General features: G+C 41.3%; 2 protein-coding genes across 4 annotated transcripts in view; one reads left to right on the forward strand and one right to left on the reverse strand.

Annotated features, from left to right (window-relative positions):
* Positions 1–2349: 2349 nt before the first annotated feature.
* On the reverse strand, positions 2350–7009 carry ubl7b (ubiquitin-like 7b (bone marrow stromal cell-derived)). 3 transcript variants are annotated; one of them, XM_018666862.2, is made up of 11 exons: positions 6851–7009; positions 6254–6430; positions 6032–6151; positions 5834–5919; positions 4177–4261; positions 4026–4083; positions 3775–3908; positions 3453–3502; positions 3173–3349; positions 2957–3070; positions 2350–2735 (listed from the first exon to the last, which is right to left on the reverse strand). In XM_018666862.2, exons 2-11 carry the CDS (start codon positions 6426–6428, stop codon positions 2595–2597), a joined length of 1140 nt encoding a protein of 379 aa, XP_018522378.1. In that variant the 5' UTR covers positions 6429–6430; positions 6851–7009; the 3' UTR covers positions 2350–2594. The 3 variants fall into 3 exon arrangements, with proteins under 3 accessions (XP_018522378.1, XP_018522379.1, XP_018522377.2); XM_018666863.2 differs by having other exon boundaries at positions 6254–6434; positions 6851–6947; XM_018666861.2 differs by lacking the exon at positions 6851–7009 and adding an exon at positions 6752–6772.
* Positions 7010–7599: 590 nt separating this feature from the next.
* cd276 (CD276 molecule) overlaps positions 7600–16338 on the forward strand; it is a 63886-nt gene continuing 55147 nt past the window's right edge. Inside the window, exons 1-2 of the mRNA XM_018666865.2 lie at positions 7600–7874; positions 14083–14178. Coding sequence (XP_018522381.1) covers positions 14133–14178 — 46 coding nt within the window. The 5' untranslated portion in view covers positions 7600–7874; positions 14083–14132. The remainder of the gene's footprint in view (positions 7875–14082; positions 14179–16338) is intronic.

Raw genomic sequence — 16338 nt, forward strand, 5'->3', positions numbered from 1 at the left:
ACCGACTCGATCAAATCCAGAACTTCAAACAAGGAGTGAAGTTGCTATTTTAAGTTTCCGTTCTAACTCCTCCACAGTGTTCAGCTTCTGCGTGATCTTTGCCTCTCCCTCTGCAGCAGCAGCAGCAGCAGCTCTGTTCTCCTCCCGGGAAGCTCCATCAAGGGTTAAAGCACCTGGGATGAAATGCATCAAAGAAGCTTTTGTGGACAAAAAGAGCGCTGAAAAAGAAGGGGAAGAATAAAAAGCATGGCTTGAAAGCAATGAATGGGCCACAAGGGGATAAAATGGCCTTGTGTCCATCAGAACCTCATTTCATATTCCGCTCAGTCACGCCGGGCAGAAAGCAATCTCAGGTAACAGACCTTATGTTAATAACACATGAGGTGCGTCTTTTCAGAAAGACAAAAGCAGATGGAACACATTATACCGGCCCTATCCTTCCCTCCTCCTCTGGCACGTCAGAGGATTTCATCTGGGGAGAATAGTGTTGGTATTGTTCTGCTTCTCTGTGAAGTCTTGATTAGACAGGCTTTTACACCATTTCAAAAGGTCTGCCATTGATGATTTCTATTGGCTTAACATATTGCCTGTAATGACATGGTGCACAACCTTGCTCATTACCTGAATTTCAGGTCACTGCGGGAGTAATTGGGCAGATTTGTGCCAGCTTCAAAGCTCCAAGCTCAACAAATACGTGACTCTTTGCAGGTATTCAAAACCTCATGGACTGTGGGCTGAAGTGGGGCTTGTGATAAAGTGTAAATAGGGACTATAATGATCCCAAAAGAGTAGCACTGTAGCTAGGAAACAGCTTGTCTTCCATTATTTCTCTGACTTCTTTAAATGTTGGCACACTTGTGATGGCAAATGCTACCAGTGGTTGCCCCCATTATGAAACAAACAAAAGAGAAAAACCCAAAGAGTTAACTCTCTCTCAAAGATTTTAGATGTTTTTGGAATAGCCAGGTATTATATATCCAGAGGTGATGAGAGACCCAACAGATTTAAACAGCACTTATCGGTTCGTATACTGTGCTGTAATTTCAGTTCTCGTTTCACATAGAGAATTTAATATCAGGCAATGCCCTGAGAGATTACATATAGTCAATACTTATTTGTAGTGTGCTCACATTTGACAACAAAAGGGACCTAAACACGGTGTGCAATAACATCTTTTCTATACCACATGTGTGAAGCACACCACTGAGTGTCTCCATGACAACTTCACATGGTGATTTGCCACGGTAAATTGTTCAGAATATGCTGAAAGAAGATCGAGATAGTAGTCTGTGCACTAACAACAGTAAACTGACATGCTGTACTACAGTGGATATTTGCTGCAACATCTGATTTCAGTGAAGCACTAAACAAATAATACGTCTCGATCTTAAATCAATGCAAAACTATTCCCCGTTGTCCCTGCTTGGTTTAAAATTCAGAGGTCTCCTTTTAAATTTGCTAGAAAGACAATGACACTTTTATTCACTATTATTTTGCTGAAGCTATGACAGTGTTTCCTTCAGCACAGTGGAAATGCTTTATTTTTAAAATACCCTTGGAGGCAGTTGGAGGTGGAAATTGCCCGCAGGTGTGCATGCATATAAAATGGTAATGGGGACAGACGGACACAAAGCGCTGTTTGGGTGCTGTGCTCATGAAAGGGCAATCCACTGATTGAGCTGTCACATTCACAGATGCAGTAATAAAACTAAGCAGGGCAATTACTGTAGATGGAGAACAGTAGATAGCGGAGGGGGGGCGTGCAATATGTCCTCCCCTAAAATACCCTGATGGGAGACAATGAGACAAAGCAAATGTAGCTGTCTGTAATGAGGCTGACAGGGGGAAAAAATACGGGGGGGGGGGGCTGGGGGCTCGGGGGTTTGGAGAGGGGGGTCTCAGCTAATGGCAACAATGCACTGACAGGCACAGCAACATGTCAGAGGATGTTAATAAAGCTTCCACCTTATCTGCGCAACTTTCATTTTTATGTTAGTGGCTGTCTGAGCAAATTGTCCCCTTTGAAAAATGAAATCGCACAACAAAAAATACAGCAGCCATTTATCAAACACTGCTCAACAGAGGGCAGATCAAGAACATGATTTTAAATTTAGGAAAGGAAGAAAAAAGCAAATAAGCAAGCAGCATGTGTGCCAGGATGACCTGTGAGAGTCAGTCATGTCTGGATAGAAACGTACTACTGCATTGCCATCTAGTGTACAACTAGGGGAATTACATAGGCTGCACAAGGATGATGTAAATGCAGTAGATTATTTAAATTGCCTGGACCAGTGTAGTACATTTACAATCAGTGTCACCAATTAAATAACAGGAAGACAGGCTGATGAGTTGATGAGGTAAGCATAATTCAATTTATTACAAGTCAAGTCACATCAATAGGAAAAACTTGTCATGACTTTGCTCTGCTGAAATAGTAATGTGTATATTTTAAGGTAAATTGGGTAATAATGATAATAGAAAAAACTCTACATACTGTACGTCTAAAGCCATAATTTATCATTTCTGGGCAGCAGCGTCACAAGCTTGTCTCCTGATCTCTCCTCTATAAAAGCCTCTGTCCGTTCGGTACGGGCTCAGAGTCCTGGGCCTCCAGCAAATATGAGCTCGAGGGCAGCCTGGATGTCACCATCTGTGGCCTGCAGCGCCCTCAGCATCAGCTCCTCATCCTGGATCCCCATGTCCCTGAGCTGCTGCATCTGGGACTGCCAGCGGCCCTGGCCAAACAAAAACACATTCAGAGAATAATTTTTTATCCAAAAAACACCTGGTCTGAACAGCTCTGCAGCTGCAGTGTATACCTTTCACTGATGACAATAAAATGCAAATCTTCTGCCAGTGAAGATAAACAAGCCGGTTATTATTTTAAATGTTATTTGACATTTCTAAGCACATTTTCCTCCATGAATTGAATATGTCGGCCAGTTAATAGTCTCACCTGTAGAGCAGACATGTTGGTGGCTTGCAGAGCTTGCTGTAGAGCCTGGCTGAAGAGATCATTACTGACTGGGGTGCCTGCTGGCATGGGGGCCACACCGCTGGAGGGGTCCGACTAAATCAAAGAGAAAATGACAGTGACGGAGAAAAAGGAAAGATAAAAGTATTCATCTGCAGGAATGTAGCCAGGTTTTTGAAAAATGTACATAAATCTCACCTGGCTTGCCGTTGTGGGAGTGACCGCACTGCTGTCAGGAGTGCTAGCGAGAGCCAAAGCCGTCGCCAGTTCGCTCTGTGTTATCGGTCGCGGGCCCGTCGCTCCGCTGTGGCTCAGAGACACTGGTCGTATCCCTGCTGAGGCCCCAGCTCTGTTGGAGGGTCCTGCTGGGCTCCCCTGTTGCATACATGTAGACACACAGGAATACATTAAGGCTCTTTGCATTATCAGTTCTCCTAAACATGCTATCTGATGTTGGTTATCAACCAGAGTGACTCACGGACTGGAAATCTTCCTCATCATCAGACATGCCCTCAAACATGAAGCCTCCTGCCAAATGAAAATGATCAGCTGTATATTTTTAGTGAAAAAAAAAAAAACTTACTGAGTAAACAATATGTCGGTGAAACAATATTTAGAATACAAAACAAATATTTTTTGTGCATGCGTGTGCTCTATTTTAAAAAGCCAGGCTGTATACTGCAAGCAGTAATCTGTTGCATTGTATCAAAATATTAAAGTACTGTCTGCCCTGCTTCAGTTGTTTCAATATTTGGAGCTTGTCAACAGTAGCTCTTTATAATTATTAGTAATGGACTTACCTGGCATATCACTGTAGGAACTGGCAGAGACATTGCGAGAGGAGCTGGCACTGGACTGAGCAGGCATGCTGCCCGCCACAGAGTGCAGGACCAGGATGATGGCATTGACGAGGGCTGGGTGCGAACTGATCAATCTATTAAACAGAAAGAAAAAGTAAGAGATGTGAATTTAAATGTCCTTGCACCTGTGTGCCAGTACTAACTTTTTATGTGTGGCTTCAGAGCCAATTACAAAGACGAGCCACACTCACACATCCAGCATGCTGGGGTCCGTGAACTGCACAAAGAGATCTTTGTCTTGGAGCACGCCTGGACAGATTAAAGGTAAATGTTATTATTTACATATTTGCATGGTGCAATGAGATGGCAGGAGGACAGTTTATGAAACTGAGCAGGACTTACCTAGGGCGACTGGGTCAGACCTGAGCCCTGGTGTAGCCACTATGATCTGATCCAGGGACTCTTTATTTGTTAGCATTTTATATACCTATGTGTGGGGAAAAGACAGTAAGTGCCATTTGTAAATGTTGCAGCAGCAACAGAAGAAATGGTAATAATATTTCCAGCAGAAAGAGTTGCAGGAATCGTAGCAGCATTATTCATATACTTAATGGAAATAAATTATTTATGAATCATATGTAGGTCAACTGTGGAGAAAAACCTGCATTCTTATGTAAATTAGTACGTATTCAACATAGACAGTAGTGTGCATTTCTTTTAGAAATCTCTTTTAAAAGTAGCATTTTGTAAATGTAAGGTGGAATTAGTTCCCCATTTGTGATACTGACACTTTACATGCGGCTACAGATCTTGGAGATGGAGATAAACCAGTGAGCCGACAGCTTCACAGGCAGAAATGAGCAACAACAAACAAAACTACTTCACCACCAAAAAAAACCCATTTTGAATCATAATACAGTGCTCAAATAATACTTTAACCATCAATACCATAGTACATCTGTGTATGTGTATATTCCCATAGCTGATGCTGCGGTCAGATTTCAGTACTATTGCTCTGTGACTCACTGAAGTAAACCATTCCATGATATGAATACACTGCAGATACTGTAGTCTGTTGTTGGTTGTGTGGTTGAAACATTATTTGTGTGCTGTGTTGTGATGTGAAAAGACCCCATCTGCTGCTGACAAGTACCTCCATCCACAGGATCAGTTACCTGTGCATATCCCTTTATCACCCAGACCGACAGGCTGGCATTCAAAAACTATTTGTGTCTGGTGGGTTTACAGTATGCCATGGAAAGCTGCCAACCTATAAAAGCTAAACCTGTTTCTGTTGAGGATAATCTTTGAACAGCTCCTAGATGCCTGGGGCCCTATTCACACTAAAATGCAACTAGGGTGATCCAGTCAGTAGTAAACAGCTGTGAACACAGGTGCAGGTACACCTAAAGGACAGTGTAGAAGAATTTTTTTAGTTAAATTAGTTAAATTAGTAAAATGCAAACACCCCAATTCTTCCTGCAATCTGCATTGAAGGACAACACCGTTAACTTTTTACTGTAAGGCCTGAGAAAGTTCCCAAACACTGCTGGATGTAGTTTCTTGTCTGTGCCAAATAACTTGGACAAGGTCTGGACTGAGGACAGGATGAACTCCATATCCCCTCCTAAAAAGTATGCACAGTATTAAGTAACTGAGCCTTTTGTCAAATAAATAAATAAGTTATCAAATAAATCATTAAGATGCACTTAAATTATACTGCCAGAAAAAACTAGATGTTTCCACACAAGTCTATAAATCTAGCAAAGGCCTAAACCTAGGTCCTTTCAGCTATAACAGAAAGCTAAGACCTCCTAAAGAGTGTCCAAATATTTTGGCAGAGAGAGAGAAAACACGTGAGCAGTGGATGAAGGACCAAATGTTGTGCTTCTTAACACTGACTAAAATGAGGTAAAGGGTTTAAGAAAAGAAGAAAATACTTAAGTAGATCAAATGGAACATCATTTACACTCTTTGCAGAGTTGGGGGAGGATATTTTGCAGAGGGTGTCACTATGGATGCTGCTATGACACTGACACTGTGAGTGTCTTCTACTCACTGAGTCTCTGTAGGTAGAGTTGAGAGAGTGAAGAGCAGCATGAAACACCCTGAACTCCCTGGCTGCAGTTGCTCTATTTACAGTCTCTAGAGAAGAGGAATACACACACACATTCAGGTTCAGGCTTTCAGTTTCACCAACAGTACAACTTAAACACAAATCTTAATACTTAAATGACACACACACACACACACAGACCTGGACTGCTCTCTGGCTCTGGCCAAGTCTTTTTGAGGATGTGCACAGTGGATCCTGGTTGAATCCCACAGGCATCCAGTGTTAAATCATCTTTAAGTTTCCGCCCACAGTGGACCAACTCTGATATGCAACATGAGCACAGACACAAACATTTAAGCATAACAGATACACATTTCATTCACAGTTAATTTGTTATGTTCAAATGCCACAGCTGGAACAGACCTATTAGTTCAGGGTCTGGGATGGAGTCAGGGAGCTGAGCTGCTACAAGCTGTTTTAAGGTGGCGACTCTGTATCCTCCAGGTGGAACATCCCCTGGCATCATCTCTGGGAAGTGGAAGATGGATTTGGGCTGATCCGACAGCTTCAAAGACAGGTGCCAGTCTGAAGAAGCCATCTCTGCCTCATCACACAAACAGAGCACAGCCTTAACATTGGGGAATGGACGATAATTATAGAAGCTAGCTGGAGTTTATCAGCTTTACCGGTGTAAACCTGTGGTCCCGAACGTTAGGTAAAAGTAAAATATTGGAATCCCACTCTTTTTTGTTGTTTGGCTTTTTGTAGATGAGTGACTCGGGACAAAACATTTAAATAGGTTGATGTTTATCTTTTTGGGAGGGTTTGAGATAAAAAGTTATGTTAGCAACCCCGGTTAGCTGCTTGACATTGGCTAAAGAGGCATGCTGGTATGCTAAAATAAACGCAAGTTATCCGTACCGTATGACTGGCTTAAGCAATTCCTAGATAACATTAAAATAAATGTCACACAGAAATGCCACAACAACTGTACACGTTATAAAAGAACTGCACACTCACCTCTTTATTGTTGACACTCAATTTACTTCCTGGTTTTAGTCACGTGGTCTACGCTACGTTTACTTCCACTGTCCGAACAAAGGAGGTTTTACTTTTCTGTGTACCTCACTGTATCCTTAACCACCCTGTCTCTTTTTCGTTCTCTCCCTCTTTCTCTCTCGCGCACACACACGCACGCGCGCATCCTGACAAAGAAAAAACTGTTGTTTTACGATCATATTATAAATGCCTGAACCATTACACTGTGCTCATACACTTGTTTGTTTAAAGCGTAAAAATATCTACCTACTTTTTTTTTTCATGTACTCGACACCACCATATTCCCAAATGATTTTCCAGGATTTTCCAATGCTGTATAATGTTTTGGGCAAATGTGATTCCAGACAGTAGTTTTACGGTCTGCGTGTCTCCTAAATTATCCACAGCGATCACCAGTCCGACTAAAAGTGTGATACAAATGTATAGAAGAGACACATTCTTACAGGTAATAAGTAAATTGTCCTTTGTACTGAATATACTGTAGTGATGCCTTTAAAGACCATATAATAAATCAGAACACCTTATAAAGGTACGAATATTTAATTCTTTAAAGAAGCAATTTCGAGTGTTGGAAGAAAAATATCATTAATAAGATTTATCATTCATCATATGCTATACTATAGAAGAAGGGCACGGGGTAGGTACCGGTGTGTTCACCAAATGGTTAACTCGGGGGTCGGGACTATGGAGACTCTTTCCCCCCTCGGTATGACATCACTGCTGGACAAAGCAGCAAGGAGTGGTTTCTGTGAAGAGAACCGTCCCAAATCAATGGAAGGCACCCTCACTATCTGAAAAAAACAAACATCCTGCACTTTTACCAGCCGTCAAAACAAACTGTTATCGAGTCGGCAGCAGTTCTTGTAGTGTTTCACTGAGAAAGGAATGAACTACTCTGGAAAATAATATCGGTTGTGCTGGAAAGAGAAAAGAGTCACCGCCGCTGGATGGTTGGTGGTTTTTAAGTTTTCGCCCTCCTAACATGGTAAGAAAGCGTGTTTGAAAGCAGAGCAGTTTGTTGAATTTAAGCTAACGGAAAAGATAAAACTGTAAAGTTCGGTTATTTTCAAAGACGAGCAACAGCTGGGGAGCAGAGGAACCTCATGAACTCAGGGCAGGGTAACTGGTCCACATAGTTGGCTCCAGACACTGGCTCAGTGCCACAGGCGATCCGGTATAGCCATACATGTATGTGTGTATATTGTAGTTTTAAAGCAAGACAGCACGTATGCTAAGCTACACAGTATACTGTTCTATAGATGGAGCAAGTAACGTTTATGAATGAAATGGACTGCGCCCCCATTTGACAAAAAGTGAACACTGCATCACTGCATTTTAATCAGTGTAACAGCAACTTCCATAACTCAAAATGGGGACATAAAAGCGCCTTTGCATTTATTGGCAAGTGATGCAGTTTATTCAGAGGTTCTCACTGATGTCAAGTCAGTTTATTAAAAAAAGAAACATCCTCACCCAATAGTATGACAATGAAATTGTACAGATAAAGTAGGCCCCATATGTATGTGTCTTTTATAAATGCATAACTTATATACAGGTATTTGCTATTCCCTCTCTGTCTCTTTTTGTGGATGGGATAAACTGTATCATAAGCTTGAGCCCCCCTGCGACCCTTAATGGATAAGTGGTATAGATAATGCATGGATGGATAAACTGTATCAGGATGGTCACAGTTGGTTCCAGCCTATGGTTTGAGACCCAAGAGGGGGTCACAAGTCTAATCTAAGGGGTCAGTAGATGATTAACAGGATGGAAGAGTTCTAAAAAAGACACAATTTAATTAAAATTCAATTAAATTATGTTTATTTTTTAAACTTTTTCCTAATATCTCCTTTTTCCTAAGCTGGTCAAATCACAAAGACATCTGCAACCAGTGATGAGTTGTTTGCAAGTAGACATTCCTTAGTTTTTATGAGATCACAAGCAAAAAAGGTTGGGAATGGTGGGGACAGGAGGTGCTGTGCTTTAATAATAATAATAGTAATATTAATACTCATACTAATAATAATAATGAATTTTATTTATAAAGCACTTTACATTTGAGGACAAATCTCAAAGTGCCAAACAACAAACAATAGTATAAAAACAGTTAAAAACGGGTGTAAAACATAAATTATAAGTAGAATTCATTTAGTACACTTTCCTACACAGAAAAGTCTTGAGCTGTTTTTTGAAACAGTCTACAGACAACGGGGCCTTCAGGTGGTCAGGCAGGGCGTTCCAGAGCCATGGAGCGGTTGCTGCAAAGGCTCAGTCCCCATTGTGCGGAGTTTGGTCCTGGGGCTTTAGGCTGCGGCTAGAATGTTTGCCTGTCCTCATGCTGCCCTTATCACATGATAGTGCAGCTGTGCTCTGCTGGCAGGTACAGCTTCCTTTGGGATTTAGGAGGAAAGTATTTACCATTCTGACAACTTGTATGGGAAATGATCACTGATACAGCAGAAAGATAATGATGTTATCTGACATTGTACGAGATGCTCCGCTGCAATTTTTGCTGGAGATGTGATTGCAGTTTGTGACAGCAGGCAGTTCATGCCATTATTTCATATCTGTATTTTTGCACAGATAGGTACAGTATGTCAAGCTGCCATAAGATAAAGGTTACACTAAAGTGGCTGCCGTGGCTTCACGTACACAGGATGTTGGAGAATCTGTCACTGATCCTACATACTTTTCTGGTTTTGAGAAGACACATCCGCCTTACAGTTGTCACTGTCTCACCTGTTAATTATCTGGCCGATAAAAATATACAGTCTAGTTCTGCCTTCTCTTGCCTATTATTGGATTGCTGTATGAGACTGATGCGTGGCTTAGTCTGAACTGTAGATTAGATTTTCCATAGTTTTAATGAAAGTTGGAAAGTTCATACAAGTTCTTAGCTGTAAAGCTTTCTTGAAGTTTATGGACCCCTTCTTTCCCCAGTTTGACAAACTAATGTACTGTTTGACTAGATATTGTACTAATCGACATGGCATGGCACATTTCCCCTCATCAAAGAAGGCTTGGTGAATTTTAACCACTGCTGCCATATGGATTTGAAAGACTACCTTTCATCCCATGATGCCGCTTCCCCTTAATGGGACTGGTGCCACCCAGGTTGAAAATGTCCCTATCATCAGGGGTTGAATGGTTCCCAATGGTTTGAGAAGCCTGGCAATGATGCCAGCCAGATGCCAATGAGACATTTGAGCCCAGAAGGTCAGTCAGATTCATTACATTAACAGTGTTTAAGAACAGCCTCAGTATCCAGGAGAGGAGTGGAACTCAAGAACAGTAGTGTCAGTAAAAAGACAAACTGATTTTGTCAGATTTTCTCAGAAGAATAGTACAATGGTACAGTGACCACAGCAGAACTGTAAATCTTAATGTTCTGTGATACCTCAAGAATCATTTCTCTTTCCTTTGACCTCAGTGAGAAGCTTAATAATCCTTAGCGCAGTGTCAAAATGAAATACACTGGTGATTATGTCTCAAAAGCTGACGACCAACCACTGAAAGAAATGCAAGATATTCAGGCTGTCAAACAGTCTTTCAGGGACTGTTTCTTTTTCATTTTAATGGCCTTCATTTTAGAGAGCACTATTATTAATGAATTCCATGAACAGCATTGAAACTTGAATAAAGAGCTGGCAGTACTATTGATTCATTGTTGTAATATAGTGACAGATATCATAGCATTTTCTTCCTTTTTTTTAACCTTTTACAGTGAAAGTTACATCATATTCTTTAGGTTGGGACTTGCGTGTGCGGTGAGCTTGTTTTGATCTCTGACCTTAAACTGAATCGTTAAAGCTGAATCATAAAATGAAAGGAAGAAAAAAGTGCATGGCAGTCAGTAAAGTGCTTGAGTCATTCACAGTAAAAAAAAAAAAAAAAAAACCTTTGATGGCTTCCTGGTGTCTGGACAACACAGACAAAGTCAGACTGTGGTTTGGTGTGTTGGCATAGTTTGGATCATAGGAAAATTTACAGATATATTTAAGGAGGAGGCTGTGATATGTCTGGTTATTTTTTGATTTAGTATTTACTCCAATTCTTGAATGTCTGTGCTTATTCTCTGCCTTTGAGGGTAAATATGTAGGAAGATCGGAATACTGCTGCCTAGCATCTTGAGCTTGTCTCTGGCAGGCTAGTGCCTTCTGAAAGTCCAGAGAGCAAGTGGTGAGCAGCGCTGTTATGGAAACTTTGTGATGAAGCTGCACTCCTGCCCACATCCTCTCTGCTGAAGCCATAAATGGAGCCTCATGGAAAAAGCTCTGGTTAAGTCACGAGGTGGAGCTACAGCTGACAGCAATATTGAAATGATTCATAGTGCCAAAACACCACAACTGATCTGCTTGCTCTGGATTTGTATTTCTACATGTCCAAAACATATCAAAACAAAGTATGCTGAAATTGCAGCTGAGGATTTGTACAGATATTTTCAGCCATAAGGTCAGAGATGTTATAAGGAGGAGGACTTTGATAAGATTTCATCACTTTTCTTCGGGTGGTGGGAGTTACCCAGCGTTCAGCCACACCTTGATGTTCAAAGTTGTGTAGCACCCACAGTGGTTACTGTAAACACTGGGTAACTCCCCAGTTGTGGTAAAAAGTGGAAAACTGAAAATACTCCTCTTCTCTCTCTGATTTGAAAACATGTTCAGTAGGAAATGAATGTAAAAAAGAAAGGTTATGCATTACAGTGTGGATATAGAAATCTGAGTTTCTCAGAATTACTTGCCAGTACTATTGATGTTTTGTCCTTCTTTATGGAGATAAACCCAATTTAAGAAGAGTATGTGCTGCTGTGTGATGGCTGGAGTTTCACAGAGGTCAAAATGGAGTATTAAGCTGCTAAATCTAGCCAGATGAACCGGACTTAGCATAACAGTCTGCTCATGAAGCTACCCCCTTTACATGATGGGGGCAATAATGCACCATTTTGTCGTTTGTTAATGGCCATGACGCTAAAACAGATTTTGATGCTCCACTGTGTACGTAGAACTTTTCAAAATGTTGTGACTGGTTTGGACAGAAAACATTTTACACAGTTGATTTTAGTCTCACATTTATATGTCTGACACAAATACCAGGTTTTTGCAAAACTAGCATGTATTTCACGCCTCACTTTCTCATTTAACAACCACCTGGAGGGTCTTTGTGCCATTGTGCCAGTTTATACCAACCAGCAGTATGAGTATCTGTTGCTTCAATTTTCTGATGTGTTGCTGATTTGTAATGCCAGCCCCAAAACACAGCCTGCTTCTCTCGTTAATTGTCGTATTCCCTCATTGTGACCCCTGTGTGCAGAATTTGAAAATGTCTAAATTTAGTGACTCCCAGTGGTAGTAGTATAAAAAATACACACACCTAATCTTACCTGGAGCCTCTGAAGCGAATGGGCTGAAACATACACACACGCACATACGCTGCATCGGTTTTCCCCAGCTCCCAAGCTCATTTTTAAACAAAAAATTGTGCAGAATAAGTTGAAATATGCTATAATCACACACAAAGTCTACACATAGCAGCTTTTATCCACCATAATTTTCCTCATCCAGCTCTCACACACTGTCTCATCGAACAGAAACCTGCCTTTGTAGGAAAAGAAGAATAGAAAGTACACAGGATGATGAAGGAGGATGTGGAGGAAATGAGTGTAAAGAGACACAAAAGAAGCAGACCTTTGTGTCCTTTCCTAAGCTAAGAAATGATGTCATGCTAAATAAGTGATCGATGTGAAACCAAGATGTATGACTGCTGGTAGATAGTTGCTTGCTTCCTTTTCTGCTAAAGGAAATGTCTCTTGCGAAACCCTCTATTTGAAGCACATGAACAGCAACATAATAGCACATTGTGTTATTCTAACACAATAAAGCTATCCAGTGAAGATATCCAATGACTTCAATGACTGTAGAATCATTCTAGATACATTTTATAGTGGGGTTATTAATCTTTTATTAATTAGAAACACCCCATTTGCTTAGTATTCCAAATGCTGAGTATGCCTGTTTTATAATAGAATTTCCCCCCCTTTTTTGTTTTCATCTTCCTCTTTTTCTTTTTGTTCTCACACACTTGCATATAGTACATACTGTTAATCCATACTGTTTACTATTATTTTTCAAATATGTTCCTTCTGACTTTGTTCAGTACTATTCGTATTGAAAAGCATATGAAGAAAACATGGTTTTGGCCACAGAACATCAACCTTTCTCTTCTTTAAAAACTTGAAAAGGGTGTTTATTTCCAGTTTTTAATCCCACAAAAACCCCTCCAGATTCTCCTGTTGTCATGTCTTTGAGAAACGCTTTTGGTTTCCATAAACAAAAAAATCGACCTGCAGAGACTGGAAACTTACATGAGTTAGACAATCTGTTATTTCTTTGTCACTTATCATTTCTAATCACAATGTGGTAATGCTGACAGACTGAGTTGTTGTGGTGGTCAGAGATTATGAAAGCTACCAAACAGCTTTGCATTCATCCCAATAGACAGGCAACGAAGCAAACATGGAACTGTGACATTAACTATTTTTATTATTTATAATCGGTGATTGTAGATCAGTGACCTCATATCAATGAATAAAAAAGCTCAGCTCCAGTATTTTCCAAAATACAAATTCAGGTTTTTGTCTCAGCAAATACAGATAGTGACCTCTACCAATCTCTCTGAGATAAATATCTCATAAATATTTCATGCATGACAGAGTGGAACTAGATGTGGAGGGGATAGTTTTGTCTGTCTCTGGTCACTCCTAAAGTAGTGTTTTCCCCCTGGACGGCAGAGAGAATGACTTGGCTGTTTTCTCTCAACTTTGGAAGTCCCCATATGTCATCACAGGTCCACCCCCTCCCTCTGAAAGAGAAAAGCTTTTAGCAGGCCAGAGAGAAGCCTGATCATCACCTTCAGACTTTTAGATAAGTCACAAGAAATAATTCTAGACTTTCAAACTGCCTATAATTCATGATATATGTTGGAGTGTCTCATTGTCTCAAAGTCCACCCGCCTGCATTACCAAGCGAGCTAAAACAAAGACGTAGAAGGCACCCCTCCCTGTGACTGTCACCTCCTAATCACCCTTCTATCCACACATCTTCTTGTCTTGCTGTACTGTTGTGTTCTGTGTCATTACAATCTTCCGCCTCCTCAGATGTCTGATGTGTTTTGTTGTTTTTTTTTCACCCCTGCAGTGCTGTGTCTGAAGAAATTGACCTGCGGTTTGAATCCACCCCAGAAGACCATGCTGTCCCTCCTGCTGCCTGCGATGCTAGCCATCCAAGCTATGGGTGGGTGTCGCCCCTGCCCGTGCCCTGCCATTAGGGCAGAGCCACGGCGGTGGGAAATGCCACTGCCTGTTAAACAATACACCCTGCAGGGCCTATTAGTCTTCACCCTTCAAAGGCTTCACTGGGCAAAACAACAGTTCAAATGAGGCTGCTCCCAAAAATAATGTGGTGGTAGTTGGGAAGTTATAAACCCTCTGTTTAAACTCTCATCCATCCAGATGAGTTGACAAAGAACATATTCTTATTTATACAAACGTCCCGCCCGAGGGAGTAGAAAGACATTTTTCACTATAATTCCTTTAAGCTTAGTTTTCACAGGAATTACAGCTCAATGATATGGGAGTGTGTTTTTTATATATTTTTCTCATAATTCAGCTTGTAAAACAGGATAGCTTTGACCTTTTCCAGACAGGTGAAGAGTAGAGAGCTTGGGGCGAGGGTGAGGCCCTCTGTGAAAAACGCTACAAGTGCAGTTTTTCTGCTGTGACTCAGGGAGTGTGGTGAAGAAGTCATCCTCTTATATTTATAACACTAGGAAGCGCGGCGTTGGTTGATGTTGCAATTGAGGATTCATAACTCACACGCTCAGAAGTTTTACTTCAGTAGAAATGGCGCGCGAGGAAAAACTTGTGTCATCATAAAAGAGAAACAAATAGTCTGAGCTGGCGTGATAACATCTCACGACACGGTAAATAAAAGAAGGGAATTGAGCATGTCAAAAGAGGGATCAACAGTGCATATATTATAATACCACTCTTTTCCCAGTCGATTTGGGGCTGAGGCATAATGTAAATTAAAATCTCATGGTGGGTGTTATACCTTTATATTAATGCATGCCGAAAGCAAAATGGTTAAACATGGGCTCAGCATACTTTGCCAAAACCTGCAAAGTTCTTAAGGAACTTTTATTGTCCAAAACGCCATCATTTAAAAAGAGCTATTTTTCGCCTTTTGTGCTTTCTGGTTGAGCTGACACAACCTCCTATCGGCCATCAGTGGCACATTTCAATCTTGACTCAGTGGACCTAAGTGTCTTCAGTGGTTCATTAGGGACCTATTCTCTCCCAGCAAAAATGGGCCCGCGGCCTGCTCATTACTGGCTGTGTGGCATCCACTGCCTAACTCGCTCTCACCGGGAGGGAAGGGGAGGAGGAGGAGGAGGAGGCGTCGGAGACTGATGGAGCTCTTTAACTCACGGGTAATGGGCTATTGTAGCTCATACAATGATTCCGTTTCTCTCTGCTAACTGGAGCACTAAGTGAATTAGTTGGAGTCTAGTTTGATGCTATAGTCTGCATATGTAACACTGTATGCTGGTACAAAAACACTACATGCTCTGTGGAGTTTGTTTAATTTATAATGTATTGTTAGTAGCTTAAACTGTGGCACCAGCCCTAAAGAGAGTTTCAGGTGCATTTCACAACAACTCATAAGTTCAATCTTAATTAACTTCATTTCATTGGGAGCGCTGGTATGTGCTTGATAACACTGTGGGCTGACAGATGAATACACAGCGTTTCTTTTCTTTCTTTTTACCAGCTATGGGACAACTGTAATTATCTGGGCAACTAATTAAAGGTCAGCTTGATTGTCTTTCGTTCATAAACAGCCAAGTTTTGCTTTTATTGTCCACACAAACAGAGAACCTTCAGACCTGTGTAGTTATATGAGCAGCTGTGTGTGTTTGTGTGTGTACTGGCGTTCACGTCTGTGTTGATATGATCCAGGGTCTCTCAGGTCTCCAGGTCCCTCAGCTGGGATTACTGGCTGTAATCTTCCTTGCGTTCACCCGCACCATTGCTCGATAACTCCAGCAAGTGCCCATATCAGTAGACACGATTACACTTTGTGGTCTCTGCCAAAACACATCCTATTGTGAGAAGACTATTTGTGGAAGGGAAAACACAAGGACAGCACATGACAACACTGTCATCCCCATCGCAGTAACATTGTCTCTGTAGCTCCCAGCTGTAAACAGACTCAGGAGTCAGATGATGGATCATTCTCACTGCAACCTCTCCCTGATGTTACACATCCAGCACTGCACAGCTGTTGTGTCACAGTAGCCGTGAAGACGCTTGTTGGCAAGGGGTTGTTGTTTTTGTGCTTAGATACACTATTGAGGAGGCGGGGGTGTGAAAATTTATGACACCAACCCAT

The sequence above is a fragment of the Lates calcarifer genome, linkage group LG2 (genome assembly GCF_001640805.2).
Source record: "Lates calcarifer isolate ASB-BC8 linkage group LG2, TLL_Latcal_v3, whole genome shotgun sequence".
Taxonomy (NCBI): domain Eukaryota; kingdom Metazoa; phylum Chordata; class Actinopteri; family Centropomidae; genus Lates; species Lates calcarifer.